This window comes from Bos taurus, chromosome 10 (genome assembly GCF_002263795.3).
Source record: "Bos taurus isolate L1 Dominette 01449 registration number 42190680 breed Hereford chromosome 10, ARS-UCD2.0, whole genome shotgun sequence".
NCBI lineage: Eukaryota > Metazoa > Chordata > Mammalia > Artiodactyla > Bovidae > Bos > Bos taurus.
Genome location: NC_037337.1, coordinates 6,594,342 through 6,617,321, shown reverse-complemented (window position 1 = coordinate 6,617,321; position 22,980 = coordinate 6,594,342). Strand labels below are relative to the sequence as shown.

Here is a 22,980-nt window from a genome sequence, read left to right as displayed (position 1 = left end):
AATACTGAGCTGGATAAATCACAAGCTAGAGTCACGATTGCTGGGAGAAATGTCAACAACTTCGGATAAGCAGATGATACCACTCTAATGGCAGAAAAGGAAGAGGAACTAAAGAGCCTCTTAATGAGGGTGAAAGAGGAGAGTGAAAAAGCTGGCTTAAAACTCAACATTTAAAAAACTAAGATCATGGCATCCAGTCCCATCAGTTCATGGCAAATAGATGGGGGGAAAAGTAGAATGAGTGACAGATTTTTTTTTCTTGGGCTCCAAAATCACTGTGGACTGTGACTACAGCCATGAAGTTAAATGCTTGTTCCTTGGAAGGAAAGCTATGACAAACCTACATAGCATATTAAAAAGCAGAAAGATCCCTTTGCCGACAAAGGTCCGTAGAGTCAAAGCTATGGTTTTTCCAGTAGTCAAGTACCATAAAAAAGGCTGAGCATCAAAGAATTAATGCTTTTGAATTGTGATGCTGGAGAAGGCTCTTGAGAGTCCCTTGGACTGCAAGGAGATCAAACCAGTCAATCCTAAAGGAAATCAACCTGATTATTCATTGGAAGGACTGATGCTGAAGCTCCAATACTTTGGCACCTGATTCGAAGAGCCAGCCCATCGGAAAAAACCCTGATGCTGGGAAGGAGTGAAGGCAAAGGAAGGGGGCAGCAGAAGATGAGATGGTTAGATTGCATCACCAACTCAGTGGACATGAATCTGAGCAAACTTCAGAAGATAGTGGAGGATAGAGGAGCCTGGCATGCTGCAGTCCATGAGGTTGCAAAGAATTGGACATGACTTACTAACTAAACAACAACAGCAACAACACTTAAATACATTCTTTTAAGTGTGTGGAAAAAGTAGAATTTGTGAATTTAAGATGATCAGCTTACTGTGGTTACTTAGAAAAATCTGGGATAAATTATTAAACATACAGCGGGAGACATTTAGGCAGGCATAATGATCTTTGAGCATAAGCAGACATCGCTAAGAACACATCATGTCAGACTGACCTTGATCCTCCTTTATTAGGCTTAATTTGTGAAGGAAATGGCATGACAAGTTGATATAAGGTATCGCAGTTTTAGCAAGCTTTTCTTCAGTTTTCTTGCCTGGAGAATCCCAGGGACAGAGGAATCCCAGGTGGGCTGCTGTGTATGGGGTCTCACAGAGTCGGACACAACTGACGCGACTTAGCAGCAACAGCAGCAGCAAGCTTTTATTTGATGGAGCATGCTTGTGATATGTATTTGAGATGTTGAATTAGAGGTTCATTGACTGTGTTATTAGGATTCACAGATATTAAAAAGATATCCCCAGACATGTTGGTTATCCATTCCATTTGTGTCTGGAGTGAGCTATCTTATAAGGTTTGATTGTTTATTCTATTGTACTATAGAAAGTCATACCACATAGTAGGCAGGACCATGGATAGTGTTTTGTCATTGTTGGGAGTATTTTTTTTGAATTCCAGACATCGTACCATTTTACCGATAAATACTTGTACCTGCATCTCTAACAGATAAGGACTTTTTTCTCACACCCACATTTTTTAAATCATCTTACCTAATAAAACTTATTTGTTAATACCATTTAATACTACCCAGTCCATATTCAAATTTTCCCAAATTATCTAAAAGTGGTTTTTATTAAAAGTTTTGTTTGAATGAGGATCTGTCAGGGTCTATGTACTACATGTGTTTTTTATGTCTCAAGTATGTTTTAATCTATAACATTTCTTCCTGTGTTTTGTCTCTTCTGGAGCCTGGGTAATTTGTTGGTTGGGGTTTCCGAAATTCTGGATTTGACTGATTTTTATGGTTTCTTCCCGTATTTTCTGTAAATGGCTGTTTTAATGGAAAATCTATTTAGAGACCATAGTTTGGGTGCGAGGTGTGCTCATTGCTATTGGATGTTATTGTTTTTAGGCATTTTCCATGAAATCATACTTTTAGAAAGAAAAATCATGAGTTCTTACTGATATTTCCATTTCAAACTTAATATTATAGATTAATAATAACTTTATTTTTTACTTGTATCTCTTTTTCTTTTATGCTAAGCATTTGTTTCTTAATATATTATTTCTTTATTGTACATTTTATTTACAATATTACTATTAGTGATATTTCTGTTATTAACAATAGTAATAACAATGGAACTACTAATGAAGCTTTTTGTTTTGTTTATACCCCATTAGGAATGTATAGTCAAAATACTGGCTTTTCAAGTACTTGAAAGAATTTTATTCTCTGTCTTATTGGCTTCTTACACAAGGGATTTATTGGAAGGAAGAGATATGAAATAATATCCTCCAAACTTAGAGGAACTTTGAGTCTGTAAAACAGAGCTTTATTAACAAAGCAGTTCCATACAGTGCAATCATGAAGTTTATTGTGGATAACTTATATACTGGCAAGATTGGGCAGAGAGCATGCACAGTTGTGCTCTACACCACAGAAAGGAGTCCAGGGGGATTTCAAGGGGCCAGAGCTAAAATTAGAATCTGACCACCAAGTGAGAAGCACATCCGCACTGACTGGAATGGAGAGTTTTCCTCCTCCTGGGTCTCATGACCATTAACCATCTGCATCAGCAAAAGGCGTTCTTTCAGCTTCCACATCTGATGAAGGCAAAGTTGTTAGTGAATTTATCTGGCTTGAGCACATTCCTTATGAGTAGGCTAAAGTGCAGTCATGCAGAAAGGAGAGGGGAAGGACTAAAGTAGAGCTGACAAGATGGAGTCAGAGTGGTTCAGCAATACAGAAGTCAGCTGATTTTAGAAGGAGAAGCACTAGATTCAATAATATTGTTGAAGGTGAAAAGCCACAGGCAAGCTCTCAGTAGAAGTATTTCCTTCAGGGGTCTACTGTTTGATGAATTAAATAAGTGGAGATTGTGAGGCCAGCCACTTACTGAAATGGCTCTGCTTGTTCCAGTTAAGAATATGTGGTGGCCTTAAAATAGCCACAAGTTCTTTAACACTCTTCTGTCTGAAAGGTGGAACCTGAGTCTTCTCCTCAGGAGTGTGGGCTGCAGTTTCAGTGAATTGCTTCTAACAAATAGGATGTGGCAGAAGTAACACATCATATGACTTCTGAGACCCGGTTGAAAGCTATCGTGGCGTCTTCCTTGTTCTGTCAGCCACTCGTTCAACAGCTGAAGGAAGCCAGATGTCATATCAAGTAGCCACTCAGGCAGCTCCATGGCGAGGTGCTCTGGCAGCGCGCTGAGCTTTTTCCTGCCCACAGCCACATGAGTGAGCCATCTTAGAAACAGATCCTCCAGGTGCTGTCAAGCTTCTAGATGATTGTATCTCCAGCCAGCCTCTTGACTACAACCTCCTGAGAGGCCCCAAGGCAGAACTAACCACCTCCACCACTCCCAAATTCCTGACCCACAGAACCATGAGATTATAAATATTTATTATTAAGCTACTGAGTTTTGGGGTAACTTGTCAGGTAGCAACAGATAACTAATACAGAATCAAATGCAGGTTTTAAATACAGGGTTAAAAACTCCATGGAAATAACTTATTTACTGCCATTTGATGAGAAGAGAGAGAGTTTTTTAAGTTAAAGAGTGTGTAATATAAGTAGGCTTCAGAAGTCCTGATAGCAGGCTATAGAGGAAATTGGTAAATGTGGATAGTTGGTGTCCATAGAGTACATGGATAGAGAGTATCCACTAGGCAGTGGATAAAACAGAGACTGCCAAAGTAATGTATTCCCTCGCTTAGGGCATCCATCCGGATTTCCAGAGAAGTGAGGCTCTCTTACCTTCCTCCTGTCTTCTTTTTCATGTTCCTTGACCCTCAGATACTCTCATACTGCATGCTTTATTATTTGACATAAAACCTCCAGAGATAAACAAACTTACGGAATTACTTTTCCTGAAAGAAAGCAATATGCTTTCCATTTGTATTGCTGAACAGTATGTGCAGATCTAGGCATATGAATTATAGATTTAATTATACCTACTATTACTTTCAATCCTCTTACCTAGCTTTAAACTCCCATAACAAAGTCGTTTGAAAAGCAGAATCATCAAGTTTCTGAATCTTAATTTTGAAAGGATTTGGCTTATATTATCCCTGTGTGTGATGGGGCACTTTTCTCTTGTAGAATGCTTTTTTTGTAAAAGGAAATACATACATGTAAAAGGAAATACATATTAAATATATATAGATATAAGTATATATGTATATAATTTTTATATGCTTAAAATTTATAGAAATTCTGACCTATCTCTCATTCTAGATATTTACATGGAAATCTAGGCTTCTTTTAGTATAATGTTCTTTAAAGCTTGTTCCACACATCCTCCTAGACCAACATTCATTCTTTTATTAAACAGCATTTATTAAACATACAGTCTTTTCCAGATACTGAAATAGACACTGGGAATATAAAGATGATTAAGACATATATCTGTTGTGAAAACTTGGAAGCAACTTAAATATCCATTAGTAGGGTTGTTGTTTTTGAGTTGCTCAGTCATGTCTGACTCTCTTTGACACCATGAACTGTAGCATGCCAGGCTCCCCTGTCCTCCACCATCTCTCAGACTCTGCTCAAACTCATGTCCATTGAGAGTCAGTGATGCCATCCAACCATCTCATCCTCTGTCATCCACTTTTCCTCCTGCATTCAGTCTTTCCCAGCATCAGGATCTTTTCCATTGAGTCAGCTCTTCGTATCAGGTGGCCAAAGCTTTGGAGCTTCAGCTTCAGCATCAGTCCTTCCAATGAATATTGAGGATTGATTTCCTTTAGGATTTACTGGTTTGAGATCCTTGCTGTCCAAGGGACTCTCAAGAGTCTTCTAAATTGAAGCATTAATACATTCATATAGGTATATTAAAAAGTAAATTATTACTTAGCTGCTAGAAAGAATGAGGAAGTTCAATCTATCTGATTTGAAACAGTTTTCAGAGTCTGATGCAGGGTAGGGTAGGCAGGAAAGAAGCTAAAGCACAGAAAAATATATGTATTATAGGCCCACTTGTGTAAGAAACAACATATATACACATTTATGATATACACATACATACCTGTTGGACTAGACACTGGGAAAATTCAGGGGAAACTGTAACCAGAGCTAACTTAGAAGAAATAATTAGATGACTGATGTACAAGGGTAGAGAAGGGAAACTTAGTTTTTATTGTCTGTTTCTCTGAGCCTTCTGTATTCTGAACCATATTTATTAATTTTCTACCCAAAAATATTAATTTTAAAAGAAAAACAGAGTCCCACCCTAAAAAACTTGAAATATAGGCGAGAGGTATAAGAGGTAAGTATAATATAATATAGTATATATTGGACATAAAATATGTACATAAAAGAAGGAAGAGGTCATTTTTCTCTAGGGCATCAGTGGGTGAGGAGGTCAGGGAGTGCTTCATAAAGGAGGCTACTTGAGGAGTAGTAACAGAGTAAGAGTTTCCTGGTTTCTCTCTGACGCTGAGGAGGAGGAGCAGCAGCAAAGGTATGTGTAGAAGACATACTATCTCCTGGAACCTGTTAATGTAATTCAGGTTCCCAGAATGTAATTCAAGTTCCCAGAATATATGCTAGCTCCATTTCATCATCAGCCAAACCATAGACATTCTGCCCACCCACCCTCCCTGCTTTCTTCCCTCTTCCTTGCTTCCTCTCTCTTTTCCTGGTAAGAGAAGTCATATGTACATCAACAAATTATGATTCAGTAGTGGTTACATTGATTTTTGTTGTTGGGCAACGATGTTACAGGTAAACCCAAACTCTGTATGGTTGGTAAATTCCAAATATTTGGAAAGAAATATTTGATGTTGCTTACAGTTGTATGCTAGCATACATTTATAATAATAATAAACTTTTTGTCTGGGCTCCTCACATGAAACAATCTTCCTCTAGGTGGCAGAGTTACTTCTTTTGAATGGAGCAGATCCTTTATTTAGAAATGATAATGGAAAGTGTGCTTTAGATGAAGCCAAAGACTCACGTATGATGCGTCTCCTTGAGAGATTTGTTCCTAAACATCGAAACCGTCTTGCATCAGGTAAACTTAAACTGCTCTATTACATCTGTTCATCATGTCAGCAGTTGCTGTTGAGGCGCTCAGTTGTGTGCGACTCCTTGTGACCCCATGAACTGCAGCACGCCAGGCTAACCTGTCTGTCACTGTCTCCTGGAATTTGCTCAGACTCAGGTCCATTGAATCAGTGATGTCATCCAACCATGTCATCCTTAGTAGAGAGTTATAGAAATCAAGCTTAGAATTATAGAAATTAAATTGATTTTCCTCAGAAATTTTGAGGAAATTTCGCTTCATTCCATTAGTAGAGAACACTGACTTGTTTGCAAATGCACTAAATGGAAGAACTCTGAAGGAACTAGAAAGATAATACTAAATGTACTTTTCCCCAGGATATGCATTGCAAACAGAAAACTTTTATACAGTTCTGGGTTTTCCCCCCATAATCCATTGACTGAATAACATGAGTTGTAAGTTGTGACTTATGCTTGGCTGTATCTTTTTCAATGAATATGGCCAGGATTGTTAACTTTCATTCCTTAAGAATATTTTCTTATGGCTATACTTTTGCGTTGTCATTCATCATTACACTGGTAAGTTAAACAGCAAAGGAACAGTTAAGTTAAACTTCACTTTCAAAAAGATTATATAAGAATCGTTTATATTTTATTGAAGTATAATTGATTTACAATATTATGTTAGTTTCAGGTATACAATGTAGTGATTCAGTATTTTTATATGTTATACTCCATTTAAAGTTATTGCAAAGTAATGGCTATATCCCTGTGCTTATTTATTTTATACAAAGTATTTTGTATCTCTTAATTCCCAAACCTTTTTTTTTGCCCCTCTTGCCTTTCCCCACTGGTAACTTTTACTTTGTTCTCTGTATCTGTGAGTCTGTTTCTGTTTATACATTGATTTATATTTTTACATTCCACATATAAGTGGTAATACAGAGTATTTGTCCTTCTCTTATTTCACCAAGAATAATACCTTCTGGGTTGTTGCAAATGGCAGAATTTCATTCTTTTTTGTGGTTGAGCAGTATCCCATTGCATGAATATATACTCCATCTTCTTTATCCATTCATCTGCTATGGACAGTTAGGTTGTTTCCATATCTTTGGTATTATATATAATGCTACTATGAACATGGGGGTGCTAGTATCTTTTTGAATTCATGTTTTCATTTTCTTTGGAGATACATCCAGCAGTTTAATTACTGGGTCATGTCATGGTTTCTTTTTTTTTAATTAATTAATTTTATTTTTGGCTGCAGTGGGTCTTCATTTGCTTTCTCTAGTTGTGGAGAGCAGGGGCTGCTCTTCCTTGTGGTGCACGAGCTTCTCACTGCGGAGACGTCTCTGGTTGCAGAGCACTGGCTGTAGGTGCTTGGGCTTCAGCAGTTGCAGCGCGTTGGCTCCGTAGCTGTAGCGTGTGGGCTCTCGGGCTTCACTCGTTGCGGTGCACAGGCTCAGTAGTTGCAGCTCACAGGCCCCAGAGCATGGACGCAGTAGTTGTGGCCCTCGGGCTTAGTTGTTCCACAGCATGTGGAATCGTCCCAGACCAGGGATCAGACTGTGTCTCCTGCATTGGCAGGTGGATTCTTATCCACTGTGCCACCAAGGAAGTCCAGTCATATCTTAGCTCTACTTTTTGTTTTTGGAGAAGTCTCCATGTCTCCATACTGTTTTCCATTGTTGTTGTTGTTGTTGTTCAGTCATTAAGTCATGTCCAACTCTTTGCGACCCCATGAACTACAGCGCACCAGGCTTCTCTGTCCTTCACTGTCTCCCAGCTCAAACTCATGTCCACTGAGTTGGTGCATAGTGGCTGCAATTTACATTTCCACCAACAGTGTACAAGGGATCCCTGTTCTACAAATCCTTAACAACTTTTGTTGTTTGTAGACTTTTTGATGATAGATATTTTGACAGGTGTGAGGTAACATCTCAATGCGGTTTTGATTTGTATTTCTCTGATGATTATTACTGTTGAACATTTTTTCATGTGCCTGTTAGCTATCTGTATATCTTCTTTGGAAAAATGTCTATTCACGTCTTCTGCCCATTTTTTTAGTTTTTTGTTTTATATTGCATTTTATGAATTGTTTATATATTTTGGACATTAACCTCTATTGGTCATATCATTTGCAAATATTTTCTTCCATTTAGTAGGTCATCTTTTTGTCTTGCCAGTGATTTCCTTTGCTATGCAAAGCTTTTCAGTTTTATTAGGTCCCATTTGTTTATCTTTTATTTCATTTCCTTTGTTTCCTTAGGAAACAGATCCAAAATAATATTAAATATTACAATGATTTATTTCAAAGAACATCCTGCCCATGTTCTCTGTTGGAAGTTTTGTGGTTTCTGTTCTTACAATTATGTCTTTAATCCATTTTGAGTTTATTTTTGTATGTGGTGTGAGAAAATGTTCTTATTTCATTCTTTTACATGTAGCTGTCCAGTTTCACTACTTATCCTAGGTACCGTTTATTGAAGAGACTTTCTTTTATCCATTGTGTATTTTTGCCTCCTTTGTCACAGGTTAGTTGAAAATAACTGCATTTGTTTATTTCTGAACTTTCTAGTCTGTCCCATCCATCTGTGTCTGTGTTTGTGCTGTCGCCATGCTGTTTTGATTACTGTAGTTTTGTGTAGTCCGAAGTCAGGGAGCATGATTCCTCCAGCTCTGTTCATCTTTCTCTAGATTGCTTTGGCAGTTCAGGGTCTTTTGTGGTCTTGCATAAATTATAGGATTACTTGTAGTTCTGCGAAAAATGCTGTGACTGTTTTGATAGGGATTGCATTAGATCTGTGGATTACTTTGGGTAGTATGGAAATTTTAACAGTATTCTTTCAGTCCAAGAACACAGTATGTCTTCTCTTTTCCGTGTATCATCTTCAGTTTCCTTCACTGATATTTACAGTTTTCAAAGTATAAGTCTTTCACCTCCTTGGTTAAGATTATTCCTTGGTATTTTATTCTTTTTGGTGAGATTGTAAATGCATGTTTTTTTTTTAATTCCCTTGCTTTCTCTTTCTGATAGTTCCCTATTAGTGTATAGAAAAGCAGTGGATTTCTGTATGTTAATCATGTATCCTTCAACTTTAGTAAGCAGATGTATTAGGAAGTGATAATGATACAATTCATTATGAAAGAATTTTTGCCTTATAAAAGCTTGTACACTTGTATATCTGAGTATAACTGTGGGGAATATAAAAATACCGAGTTCAGTGCCCATCTTCAGCATTATGTTGTTGGGTCTGTTTTGCTTTTCCTACAGAAGTGTTTTCAGCTCTCTCAAGATAGTATTTGTTTTATAATAAATATGGAAATCATGAATTATGTAATTTTATATGTGCCAATTTTAATAAAATGTGTTTCCATAATTTTATTTTTTCCACTTGGTTTGCTCATGGCAAAGGCCTTGTGGTTTTAGAAGCCTAGAGTCTGACCTCTGGAGGCTGTTTTCTTTGATTTTCTCTTTTTGTTTACAGCTCAGAAGAATAGCCTTGACCCCTCAGATGGAGAGGATGCACACCCTCACAAGGTAGCTCTCTGTTCAGCAGTGAACGTGTTTATAGAGCACACCTGCGGGTTATTTTATTGCTCATCGGAGGGGAAAGAAAGACCGCTGAAGCATTCATCAGGAACAGTGACTTCGCCTTTGCTTTTTAGACACTTTGGAATAATTACATGAGACTCAGAAGGTTCTGGGCTGTTAGTTTGGGAAGCAGTTGAGTAAATGTAGTGTATGTGGGCACACTAATGTATTGGTAACCATTCCTACTTCCTTTCTCCTCTTTATAAAGCCATGAGGTTTATCAGCCATGTTGACTTCCCTCTGGCCTGAGCACAGTATGAGAGTCAAAGGTGCTAATCCAGCCCGTTAAACTTTATGTGGTGGGCAGTTATTTCCCATCTGATGCTTTAGGTTGTGATGTGTGAGAGGAAGCCCTGGCCCTGTCTCAGTCTTGTCAGCCCACAGTAATCTTTCCGCACACGCCTACTTGGTTGCATATCTGTCTTTTTGTTTTTAAATCCCTTCTTCCACTACCCTACCTATGATGCTAACAGATACCAGAAGAAGAAACTTAATTCTGTCTCTATAACAAATGGGAGAGGAGAGTGGTTTTAAAGCATAGTTACAAAGATTCCTTGTGAAGGAATTATCTGATTGTTTTAAAAGCCTATATGGATTAGCTTGATTAAAATTTTTTATTATGTTTAGTAATAAGATTGATTGTGCTAAAATACTGGCAAGTACAAATTAAAATGTACAGGAAAAGATAACAATTAGCACATACATGGAGTTTGAATCTATTACATTTGTCTTCCTGCTTTTAGTCTATTTTTTCTGAAATATATATCAGGTTGTATATATCCCAGCAGGCCCTGTGGTTAGATCAAATTATAAGGCCCTGTGGTTAGATCAAATTATAAGGTTGAATGGAATAATAGTTTTCTTTTTCTCCAATCCAGAATGAGTTGAATGCAGAATTACAGCTGACAGTTAAAACTGTGTATTTTGTTTCTATAGAAACCGAAATTCAGTTCTAAAAATCACAGTGGGTTTGTTTATGATGAAAATTCCAACAGACAGAAGCCAGAACATGTAGAAGTCAATAAAGGAAGCAAGAAGAGTTTATTTATAAATACAGATATATATGAACATTATCAAAAAGATTCCCCAAACATGAGAATTGGTAAATCCAAGCAGAAACAATCAATTCTTAACCAGATACACTCTACAGGATTCAGAAAGGACAATCTCCATAGTGCTGAGGATCCCAGCACAAGTGTGTCTAAAGATAAAGGAAGAAGAAATACACAACATAAAAGGACTCAAGTGGATGATACAAGCCAAGAAAGCAGTCCAAGAAAGACAGTGGCTGTCTCTTCTTCTAGAAGAATAAGCAGATCAGTTACTCGTCAGCAACAAGCTCTCCAAATCCTTGATGACCTTCCAGAAAAGTCACGTAAACCTTTTAGCCAAGCTCTATCAGGCCTGAACAATGGTTTGCGTAATGATGTTGAAACTTGTTCAATTCCCAGAGAGACACATGTTCAAAGCCTGGATTTATCAGACAGTCAAGAAATAAAATGTATGGAAGTAGAATCCATTGACCAAGCTGAAGCTGTTTCTCTCTTAGGACTTTCTCTACATGAAAAAACCAAGTTACTACTTGTTACTACAGATCAGCAGCCTCATACTCTCCAAGACCAGGAGCACATTAGCCCTTATAAATCTCATGAAAACAGTAACTCAAGTCAAAAAGATGAGAGCCTCAAGTGGGAAAAATTTTCCCCATCCTTTATAAAGGAAAACTTTAATAATGATGATCACGGTGATTCCTGTGCTTCTGAGGAGACTGTAATATCTAAAAAGGTGATAAGTTCTTCAGGTTGCGAAAACCATGATACTTATACAGAGAATAAAACAAATAGAGAAGAAATGGATTTTCAACAATTTTTACCTTCTCAAGACCATTTTCCACAGGAAAATGAGTTAAAAGAAGACAGCCTAACCATACTTCCACAACAGGAAGCTGTTAGTTTTTCTAATTCAGATAATATAATAGTTTCTGAACATGTTTCAAATTATGAACAATGTTCATGTGGAACTTCTTTTGATCACTCACATGGCAATCCTGAACATACTCCTCTGGCTTGTATAGGGACAGTCTTGACACATGAAGTTTCAGAGTTGACCAGTCATGAGAAGCTAATCAAGAATCCTCAGGATTATAGCCCTAGCATACTAACTCCTTTAATGAATCAAACAGATCTACATGTTGTGGAAAAGGTGAATAAGGAAGGAGACACTAAAAGGAATTATACTGACACAGGCCAAGAAACAAGTCCTTCAAATAGGCCTTCATCCAGCGGTGTTCCTTTTCAAGTAATGGAAACAACTAAAGTTGAAAAAAGACAAGAGAGCAAAGCCGTACAAAATATAGGTTTTCATTCTACTGACAGTGAAGAATTGACCAACATCTCACAACTTAGTCAAAGAGAAGAGAAGGAGATTTCTCACAAACCAGGTATTAGTAGTAGTGTTCAATTTGTACACATTTCCTATAGATTTAGTTATTTCATAGAAATTTCCAACTGAATTTCACTTAACCTCTGCCCAAACTGATCAGAATGAGGACATGTGGATCACAATTTAGAGATATTATTAATTAGTTAAGTAATGGTATTTTCTTTGAAAGAAGGTGCTAAATTAATATTGACAGAAGTTAAAAAAACAGTATTTCTATGAGTTTTTAGCTTTCTTTTTAATATAGCACCTACTTGATGTCAAGAAACCTAACAACATTTTCATAGCAGGAAAATGTTAGCTCCATTGATTTTAGTGATTCACTGTTGAAATTGTATCCAGGAAACTAATTTACATTTGTTGCATGAAAACATTTTTAAAGGCTTCCATTCCTTTAAATAAAAAAGCAGTCTAGAAAGGAACAGAAACATGGAGCAATTATAGACTCTTTCTTAGTCCTATAACCAGTAAGGAGAAATACAACACTGATACTTAAAAATGTTTTTTTTTTTCAGGTGAGGAATTTGTCAATGGAGATGAAAACACTATAAGAAACTGTAAAGAGAAAAAAGAAAAACCAGATTCAGAAATTCATATGCCTACTCACATCCAATCACACAAAAAAATTCAGAATTTCAGAAAAAGAAAAAATGTCTCCAGAGCTACCTGCAGCCAAGGTTTGTATTCCTGTACTATATAGGGACAAGGTTTTTGCATGACCACTCCTAGCAATCCACTCTCCTTCAAAGAATTATATATACTTTCATATTTACTGTTTATTTTTTAGTCATTCACTAAATTATAAGATTATTTTGGCTCTATTTGTTAGGTGGTTTTACTATAATACACCACTTGAGAATCTCTTAGTCTTCCAATATATTGTCATATTTTTGTCTATTTGTTATGTTAGAGGAGATAAGGTAAACAGTAGAGACAGCAAGGAGGTTGAGTCGGGGCAGCAGATCTGGATTGTGTCCGATCCCTTAGAACTTTCACTGAGCCCTTTTAACATAAGGGAAATTAAAGAAGCATAGCCACTAGTTTCTTTTTGTCAGTGTTTGACAATATGGATAAATGACTATTCTTTGGTAGTTCTTGGAGCTGGTTCTGTGGTGAACCATAGGCTGGACTACCTCAGGTCAAATGTTAAGCCCTGTGAAGTTGATTAGTAAGAAAAAGTTGATAGAGTTAGAGATAGGAATACTAGGCATCCTTTTTGAACTTTTCCCCATTGTCTCCTTCTCATGTAAACTAAAGCACTTCTTATACATACTTCTGGAGAAGGCAGTGGCACCCCACTCCAGTACTCTTGCCTGGGAAACCCCATGGACGGAGGAGCCTGATAGGCTGCAGTCCATGGGGTCGCTAAGAGTCAGACACGACTGAGCGACTTCACTTTCACTTTTCAGTTTCACGCATTGGAGAAGGAAATGGCAACCCACTCCAATGTTCTTGCCTGGAGAATCCCAGGGACGGGGGAGCCTGGTGGGCTGCCGTCTATGGGGTCACACAGAGTCGGACATGACTGAAGCGACTTAGCAGCAGCAGTAGCAGCATATATACCTCCTATAGTGGGTTGAATAGTGGCCCCCCAAAAAACCTATGTCCATATCCTAATCCCTGGAATCTGTGATACTGTTGCATTTAATATATATAAAAAAGAGTGAATATTACCTTATTTAGAAGAAGAATCTTTGCAGATATAGTTAAGGACCTTGAGATGAGGAAATTGTACTGGATTTTCCAAATAGGACCCAAATCTAACAAGTATCCTTATAAAAGAAAAATGGAGTCAGCTTTGAGACACACAAGGAAAGAGAAGATAATGTGAAGAGCCAGACAAAAGAACAATGTGGCCAAAAGCCAAAGAAGCTAAGTTGGAGGAAGCAAGGAAGGATTCTTCCTTACAACTTCCAGAGAAAGTACAGCCCTGCTGACACCTTGGTGTTGGATTTCTAGTCTCCAGAACCACAAGAAACTAGTATGTTTCTACTAGTTATATGCTACTCTGGTAGCACTTAATCAGATTTTAATGTAATTTTTTACATGTCTCTCATTCCCCTAGGCTGCAGGCCACTCAAGAGATAGTGTCTTCTATTTTCTTTATATAATATTACAAAAATATCTTCTAGTATATCATTTTAGCATAGTTTAGGGAAAAAATTCATTATTTTTAGTATTTCTAACTTTTGATGTAAGGAAAAGAAATAAAAATATTTAGATAATAATATTGTACTGAGTTTTCTGTGAAAGAAAAATGAAATGCTCAATAGGCCATAGTTTGGTTCTTGACATCTTTTGTCATCAGAAACACACTTGTTGAGATATGAGAATAAATGTGGAAAGTGGATTATGGACTACTGAGTGAAACGAGTATAGAAATGAAGCAAGTCTTATTTACTTCAGTCAAGCTTAGGATAGAGTGAACAACAGCTAGAATGAATTAATGTGCTCAGATGCTCTACCATTTCTTTACAAATTGTGTTTTAAAATAGCAACAGCAATTATAATATTAATTGACGTATGTTTCTGTGTGGGACTTCCCTGGTGGCTCAAATGGTAAAGAATCCGCGTGCAGTGCAGGAGACCTGGATTCGATGCCTCGGTTGGGAAGATCCCCTGGAGAAGGGAATGGCACCCTACTCCAGTATTCTGGCCTGGAGAATTCCATGGACAGAGGAGCCTGGTGGGTTACAGTCCATGGGTTGCAAACAGTCGGACATGACGGAACGACTTTCACTTTCTGTGTAGTGCATCCTTTTTAGGATGTTTTTAGGAAGTTGCTTTGTGTTTTCTAAGATCCTTCATTAAAATCAGCACTTGGCAGAAAACTCAGTTTTGCTTGGCAAATTTACAGAAATGAAAACATCTGGGATCGATAAGAGGAATGCCACAGGGGAAAGCCGGCTTCATTTGGCTGCCAGAAGAGGACATTTGTCTCTGGTGAAAGCTCTGATAGAATCTGGAGCAGACGTGAATCTAAAAGATAATGCAGGTTTGGATTTTTAAATTGTAAATGTCTTTATAATTTGAACTCACTGATATATACATTTCACCCACCCTCCCCCATTTTGATCCTGACTGTTATATAGAAGCTCACTTTGAAAATTCTTTTTATAATATTTTATGGTTTATCTCAGTTCCCACCAATTGCCAAAATATCCATTGAAACAGCTTTTAATATACCTTTGGGAGCATTCATTTATTTTCATTCATTTTTCAGTAAAGAAGCTTTAGGCATTTTCCTTGGAGACTTTAATATCATTACCTAACTTTATAGGGAATGCCAAATTTTATTCTTTCCCTGTCCCTTCTTTTCTTATTTCTTGATAATATTCCTTTTTTTCTTCCAGGTCTTGTTTTTATCTTAAAGCTCCATTTTTAAGTTGATCTTCTAACATTTTTCTCAAGCACACACACACAAAAAAACTTGTGTAAGAAATTCCAGAGGGAAAAAACTCAGACTGATTGTTCACATGTCTTTTTAAAGACAAATGTGACAATACAAGATATAAATAGCAAGGTCAGATGATCTTACTCATCTGACTTGAAACCATTTGACTTGATTAGTACTTACTTGGTCCCATGATAGCTTGTGTTCTGTTAGTCTTTTGTCACTTGTATCAATAAATATTTTTGATGAGATTAATTTGTTTAAAAAAATGAAGATTATGTTTTTATTGAGATATACTTGATTTATAATATATTAGTTTCAAGTGTACAACATAGTGATTCAAAATTGATAGACTATATTCCACTTAGTTATTATAAAATATTGACTATATTCCCTGTACTGTACAATATATCCTTGAGCTTATTTATTTTATATATAGTAGTTTATACCTTTTAATTCCTTACCCTATCTTGCTCTTCTCTTCATCCCTCTCCCCACTGGTAACCACTAGTTTATAGTCTATATCCATGAATCTGTTTTTGTTTTGTTGTATTTACTTGTTTCTTGTATTTTTTAGATTCTACGTATAAATGATAACATAGAGTATTTATCCTTCTCTGTCTGATTTACTTCACTAACCATGATACCCTCCAGGTTCATCCATGTTTTTGCAGAAGGCAAAATTTCATTCTTTTTATGGCTGAGTACCCACTCCAGTGTTCTTGCCTGGAGAACCCCAGGGACGGGGGAGCCTGGTGGGCTGCCGTCTATGGGGTCACACAGAGTTGGACACGACTGAAGCGACTTAGCAGCAGTAGCAGCAGCAGTACTCGTTTGCTTATTGTAGATAATGTTGCTGTGAACATTGGGGTGCATGTATCTTTTTGAATTAGTGTTTTTGTTTTCTTCAGATATATACCCAGCAGTATTTGGGTATATATTTTCAGGAATTGCTGAATCATGTGGAGTTCTGTTTTTTAAGAAACCTCCATACTATTTTTCTGCAGTGGCTGCACCAATTCACACGCCCACCAACAGTGTGTAAGGGCTCTCTTTTTTACGTATCCTCACCAACATTGTTATCTGTGGTTATTCTTTTTGTGAACACTGTTTGTGTTCTTTTTGATGATAATCATTCTGACCAAAGTGGGGTAATATCTCGTTGTGGCTTTGATTTGCATTGTTTTGATGATTATCAATGTTGAGCATCTTTTCATGTGCCTGTTGTCCATCTGCATATCTTCTTTGGAAAAATGTCTGTGCAGGTCTTTTGCCCACTTTTTGATTGGCCTGTTTGTTTTTTGGTGTTGAGTTGTATAAGCTATTTATCTATTTTGGATATTAACTCCTTACCAGTCATATCATTTGCAGGTATTTTCTGCCATTCAGTAGATTTTCTTTTTTGTTAATGGTTTCCTTTGCTGTGAAAAGGCTTTAAAGTTCAACTAGATTCCATTTGTTTATTTTTTTATTTTGTTTCCTTTGTCTTAGGAGACAGATCCAAAACAATGTTGCTATAATTTACTCAAAAAACATTTTGTCTATGTTTTCTTCTATGAGTTTTATGGCTTCCAGTCATACATTTGGTTCTTTGGTTCATTTTGAGTTTATGTTTATATATAGTGTGAGAACTATTCTGATTTCATTTTTTAAAACATATAGCTGTTCAGTTTTTCCCGGTACCACTATTGAAGAAACTGTCTTCTCTCCATTGTTTATTCTTGCCTCCTTTGTCATAGATTAACTGATATAAGTGTGTGGATTTATTTCTGGGCTGTCTGTTCAGTTTCATTGATCTCTGTGTCTCTTTTTCTGCCCATATGAGACTGTTTTGATTACTGTAGCTTTGCAGTATAATCTGAAGTCAGGGAATGTGATTCCTCCAGTCTGTTCTTGTTTCTCAAGTTTATTTTGCCTAGTTAAGATCTTTTGTGCTACCATACAAGTTTTAAAATTATTCTATCCCTGTGAAAAATTCCATTGGTATTTTGATAGAACTTACATTGAATCCTAGATCACCATGGATAGTATGGTCATTTTAACTATTAATTATTTTTCTAATACAGTGTATCTTATCTTTTCAACTGTTTGTATCATCTTCAGTTTTTTTCATCACTATTATAATTTCCTGAGTATAGGTTTTTTACCTCCTTAGGTAGGTTTATTCCAAGGTATTTATTCTTTTTGATGCAGCTGAAGATGAGAAAGTTCCTTAATTTTCCTTTCTGATCATTTGTTGTTAGTGTGTAGAAATGCAACAGATTTCTGTATATTAATCTTGTATCCTGCAGCTTAACTGAATTTATTGATAAGCCCTAGTAGTTTTTTGGTGGTGTCTTTAGGATCTTTCTATGTATAGTATCATGTCATCTGCAAAGAGTGCCAGCTTTACTTCTTCCTTTGCAGTTTGGATTCCTTCCTTTGGATTCCTTTTATTTCTTTTTCTTCTCTCATTGCTGTGGCTAGGCCTTCTAATAATAGGTTGAATAAATGTGAGATTGGGCATCCTTGTCTTGTTCCTAATCTTAGAGGAACTGCTTTTAGCTTTTCACTGTTGAGTATGATGTTAGCTGTAGTTTGTCATATATGGCATTAATCATTTTATTAAGATATGTTCCGCCTATGCCCACTTTTTGGAGAGTTGATCATAAATGGATGTTTAATTTTATCAGAAGCTTTTTCTGCATCTATGTGATCATATGATTTTTATTCTTCATTTTGTTAATGTGGTATGTCACATTAATCAATTTGCAGACATTTAAAAATCCTTGCATTCCTAGGATAATCCCACTTGGTCATGGTGTATGATAGTTTTAATGTATTGTTGGATTCGATTTGCTAAAATTTTGTTGATTTTTGCACCTATGTTCATCAGTGATATTGACCTGTAATTTTCTTTTGTGTGTGTGATATCTTTTTCTGATTTTGGTGTCCAGGAGATGCTGGGTGTGCACAATGAATTTGGAAGTGTTTCTTCCTCTGCAATTTTTGGGAATAACTTGAGAAGGACAGGTGTTAATTCTTCCCTAAATGTTTGGTAGAATTCATCTGTGAAGCCATCTGGACTTTGTTGGGAGTTTTAATTACTGACTCAATTTAATTACTGGCAATTGATCTGTTTATATTTTGTATTTCTTCCTGGTTAGGTCTTAGGAGATTGTATATTTCTAGGGATTTTTCCTTTTCTTGAAGGTTGTCCTTTTTATTGGCATGTAGTTGTTTGTAGTAATCTGTTATGATTTCTGTGCTGTTAATTGTAACATTTTAATTTATATTTTATTTTATTTGGGCCTTTTCTCTTTTTTCCTTGGTATATCTGGCCACAGTGTTTTCAATTTTATCTTTTCAAAGAATCAGCTCTTAGTTTCACTGATTTTTTTCCTATTTATTTAGCCTCTATTTAATTTATTTTTGCTCTGAACTTTATGATTTCTTTCCTTCTCCTTTCACATTTTTTGTTCTTCTTCCTCTTGTTCCTTTAGGGATAAGTTTAGGTTGTTATTTGAGATTTTTCTTCTGTAGAAGTTTAGAACTTGCTATTGCTGCATCCCAAAGATTTTGGATCATTTTGTCCTCATTTTCATATGTCTCTAGGTGTTTGTTGTTTTTTTCTTTGATTTCTTCAGTGATCCATTGGTTGTTGAGCAGTATATTGTTTAGCCTCCATATGTTTGTGTTTTTTCAGTTTTATTCTTGTGGTTGATTTCTAGTCTCAGTGATTTCAGTAAGAATGAAAAGACACTCAATATGATTACTATGTTCTTAGATTTACCGATACTTGTTTAGTTGCCTAGCATGTGACCTATCCTGGAGAATGTCCCATGTGCACATTCTTGAAAAGAATGTGTATTCTGCTGCTTTGGGATGGAATGTTCTATATATATCAGTTTAAGTCCATCTAGTATGATGTGTCATTTATGAGTTTTCCTTATTGGTTTTCTTTCTGGATGATCTGTCCATTGATGAAAGTGGGGTGTCAAAATCCCCTACTATTATTGTGTTACTGTTGATTTTCCCCTTTATGTCTGTTAATATTTGCTTTATATATTTAGGTGATCCTGTATTGGATACAGATATATTTAAAATTGTTATACCTTCTTTTTGGATTTATTCCTTGGTCATTATGTGTTGTGCTTATTTGTTTCTTATAACAATTTTTGTTTTAAAGTATTTTATCTGATATTGCTACTCCAGGTTGCTTTTGTTTCCATTTGCATGGAATACCTTTTTCCATCCCCTGCCTTTCAATCTGTGTGTGTCTTTAGATCTGAAGTGAGTCTCTTGTAGGCAGTATATATATATATATATATACATATATATGGGTCTTGTTCTTGTATCCATTCAGTCACTCTTCGTTTTTTGATTGGAACATTTAGTCCATGAACTTTTAAAGTAATTGTTGATATGTATGAGAGTCCCTTGGACTGCAAGGAGATCCAACCAGTCCATTCTAAAGGAGATCAGCCCTGGGATTTCTTTGGAAGGAATGATGCTAAAGCTGAAACTCCAGTACTTTGGCCACCTCATGCAAAGAGTTGACTCATTGGAAAAGACTCTGATGCTGGGAGGGATTGGGGGCAGGAGGAGAAGGGGAGGACAGAGGATGAGATGGCTGGATGGCATCACTGACTCAATGGACGTGAGTGTGAGTGAACTCCGGGAGTTGGTGATGGACAGGGAGGCCTGGCAATTCATGGGGTCGCGAAGAGTCGGACACTACTGAGCGACTGAACTGAACTGAACTGAACTGATGTTCTTATTTCCATTGTGTTCAGGGTTTGGGAGTTGTTTTTGTAATTCTTTTTTTATTCATTTTTTTCTTTTGTTTTCTTGTTATTTTATGATTATCTTTAATGTTGTGTTTAGTTTCCATTTTCTTTTTTGCATATCTATTATAGATATCTATTATAGATAGATACAGATATTTTGCATATCTATTTTCATTCATGGTTACCATGAGAGTGTGTGTGTGTGTATATATATATATATATATATATATATATATATAAAATATGATTTTTTTAACTTGCTTCTGATCTCTTAGTTTCAAACGCATTTTAACAACCCTGCATATTTACTCTCTACTCCTCCAGTAGTGTAAGGAGTTTTCAGTATCTGTTTTTAGTATCATATTTTTCATCTGTTTTGTGTATTCCTTAACTACTTATTTTGGTTATAGATGATTTTATTTCTTTTGTCTTTTAAACTTCCTATTAATTTTGTACCCAGTTGAGTTACTATCTTTACTGTATATTTGCCTTTACCAATTAACTTTTTCCTTTCATAATAATATTCATGTTTCTAGTTGTGGCCTTTTTTTTTTTTGCTTAGAGGAGTCCCTTTCACGTTTCTCATAAAGCTGGTTTGGTGGTACTGAGCTCTTTTAGCTCTTCCTTGTCTATACAGCTTTTGATATCTTCATCATATTTGATAAAAGCCTTGCTGGGTACAATATTTTTGGTTGTACATTTTTCCCTTTCATCACTTTAAATATATGGTACCACTGCCTTCTGACCTGCAGAGTTCTGTTGTAAAGTTAGCCAAAAGTCTTATGGAAGTTCCCTAGTATGTTATTTGTTGCTTTTCTCTTGCTGCTTTTTATATTCTCTGTCTTTAAATTTTTCCATTTAAATCACAATGTGTCTTAATGTGGTCCTCTTTAAGTTGATCCTGTTTGGGACTGTCTTTATCTTGTTTCCTGGGCCTGGATGTCTCTTTCTTTTCCCAGGTTAGGGGACCTTTCAGCTCTTATGTTTTCAAATATGTTTTCAGTCCCTTTCTCTCTCTTCATCTGGGACTCCTGTAATGAAAATATTGGCACACTTGATATTGTTCCAGAGAGCTGTTAAACTGTCCTTACTTTTTGAATTCCACTGCTGTGTCATTCAGCTTGCTGATACGTTCTTATATATCATTTAGTGTATTGTTAATTCCTGTTAGTGTATTTGTCATTTCAGTTATTGTATTCTTCGTCTCTGGTTGGTTGGTCTTTGTTTTCTAACTCTTTGTTAAAAAACTTCTAATTTCTCTGTTTATCCATTCTTTTCCCAAGTTCTTTGACTGTCCTTATAGTCATTACCTTGAACTCTTTCTTAGATAGATTTCCTATCTCAACTTCACTTAGTTCTTCTCCTGGGGTTTTATCTTGTTTCTTTCTTTTAAACTCTGTTGCCTCATTTTGCCTAACTAACTAGTTTTATTTCTATGTATCTGATAGGTTTGTTACATTTCCCAACCTTGGAGAAGTAGCCTTTTATAGGAAATGTCTTATGCTTCTAGGAGCTCACTTCCCTCTGATTAGCAGAGCTGTATATTCTAGGGGTCCCCACGATGTGGGCTACATGTGTCCTTTGTTTGCGTCAGTCTGACTGCTGTGGGTGGTCTGGTAGGCTTGCTTGTCCCCAGTTGGGTTGGTTGCCCTGCTTTGTGTGGAGGCTGCTGGCCTGGTTGGTGGAGCTGTTACAAGGCAGTTGGCTGTTGCACCCCAGGACTAATGCTTGTTTACTGATGGGCAGAGTCTGGATATAGGAGACCCCAGGGCTCTTTCCTGCCTTCCAGGGGATGAAGCTAGCTCTTGGGACTACTGCCAGCCCACTGGTGAGCAGAGCCAGGTCTTAGGGACTGGAGGCAGGGCCCACAGGTTCTAGAGCTCGTGCTGGACTGCTGATGAGTGGGACCAGTTCTTATTACAGGTGGCTGTGGGGTTCAGTGGACCTAAAGTTTATGTTGGCCTACTGCTGAGCAAGAACTCAGGCCCAGCTGGTCCTAGGGCTGGTGCTGGTCTGCTTGTTGGTAGACTGACTTCTGTCATGGCAGGCTGTGGAGCTGTAATTGTCCAGGGGTTGGCATCCACCTGCCAGCGGCTGAGGCTATTCCCAAGGCTAGAGCAGACTTGCTGATAGACAGGGCTTAGGCCCAGGGGTTTCTGGGGCTGGTCCCCACCCATTCGTGGGTAGAACTGGGCTCCAGGGACTAGTGTGTGTGCACGATGGGAGGATCTGGGTCCTGGGCCTTCTGGTGGACAGGGCCATGTCCAAGGGCAGCTGTGGGCTCAGAGGATGTTAAAGTAGCCCGTGTTCAATATTATTTCCTGTCCAGTACTTAGTATATACATTTGAATCAATATATATATTCATTCCATTAGTGCAAATAAACTTAATAATGAGGATACTACTTGAGTATTGATTTGTAAGTAGCTTCTTTTGTTTTCTCTTTTTTCCTTTTTTAGGTTGGACACCACTTCATAAGGCAGCTAGTAACGGATGGAGTGATGTAATTGTAGAGTTGTTAAAAGCTAGTGCTAATGTTAATTGTGAAAATGTAGATGGAATTCTACCCTTACATGATGCTGTTGCAAACAACCATTTAAAGGTATAGTTCATCATATTAGGTTCCTATTTCTTTTTCTTTAAAAAGTGAATGAAGACAGTGAAGGTATTTTAAATTGCTAATTAAAGTGATTCCTTAAGACAAAGAATTTTTAAAACTGCTTAGAGGTACAAGTGTATATGATATTACATATAGTTTAG

The 22,980-nt window shown here is 36.8% G+C and overlaps 1 protein-coding gene across 3 annotated transcripts in view; it reads left to right on the top strand.

Annotated features, from left to right (window-relative positions):
- ANKRD31 (ankyrin repeat domain 31) overlaps nucleotides 1-22,980 on the top strand; it is a 136,162-nt gene that overhangs the window by 59,869 nt on the left and 53,313 nt on the right. For all 3 annotated transcript variants that reach the window (XR_001501099.3, XM_059890754.1, XM_002690414.6), the window contains exons 14-19: nucleotides 5,889-6,033; nucleotides 9,512-9,564; nucleotides 10,555-12,058; nucleotides 12,573-12,734; nucleotides 14,915-15,052; nucleotides 22,680-22,822. Coding sequence is in view for 2 of the 3 variants with exons in the window: in XM_059890754.1 (XP_059746737.1) it covers nucleotides 5,889-6,033; nucleotides 9,512-9,564; nucleotides 10,555-12,058; nucleotides 12,573-12,734; nucleotides 14,915-15,052; nucleotides 22,680-22,822 (2,145 nt within the window). In the remaining variant the exon portion in view is untranslated. The remainder of the gene's footprint in view (nucleotides 1-5,888; nucleotides 6,034-9,511; nucleotides 9,565-10,554; nucleotides 12,059-12,572; nucleotides 12,735-14,914; nucleotides 15,053-22,679; nucleotides 22,823-22,980) is intronic.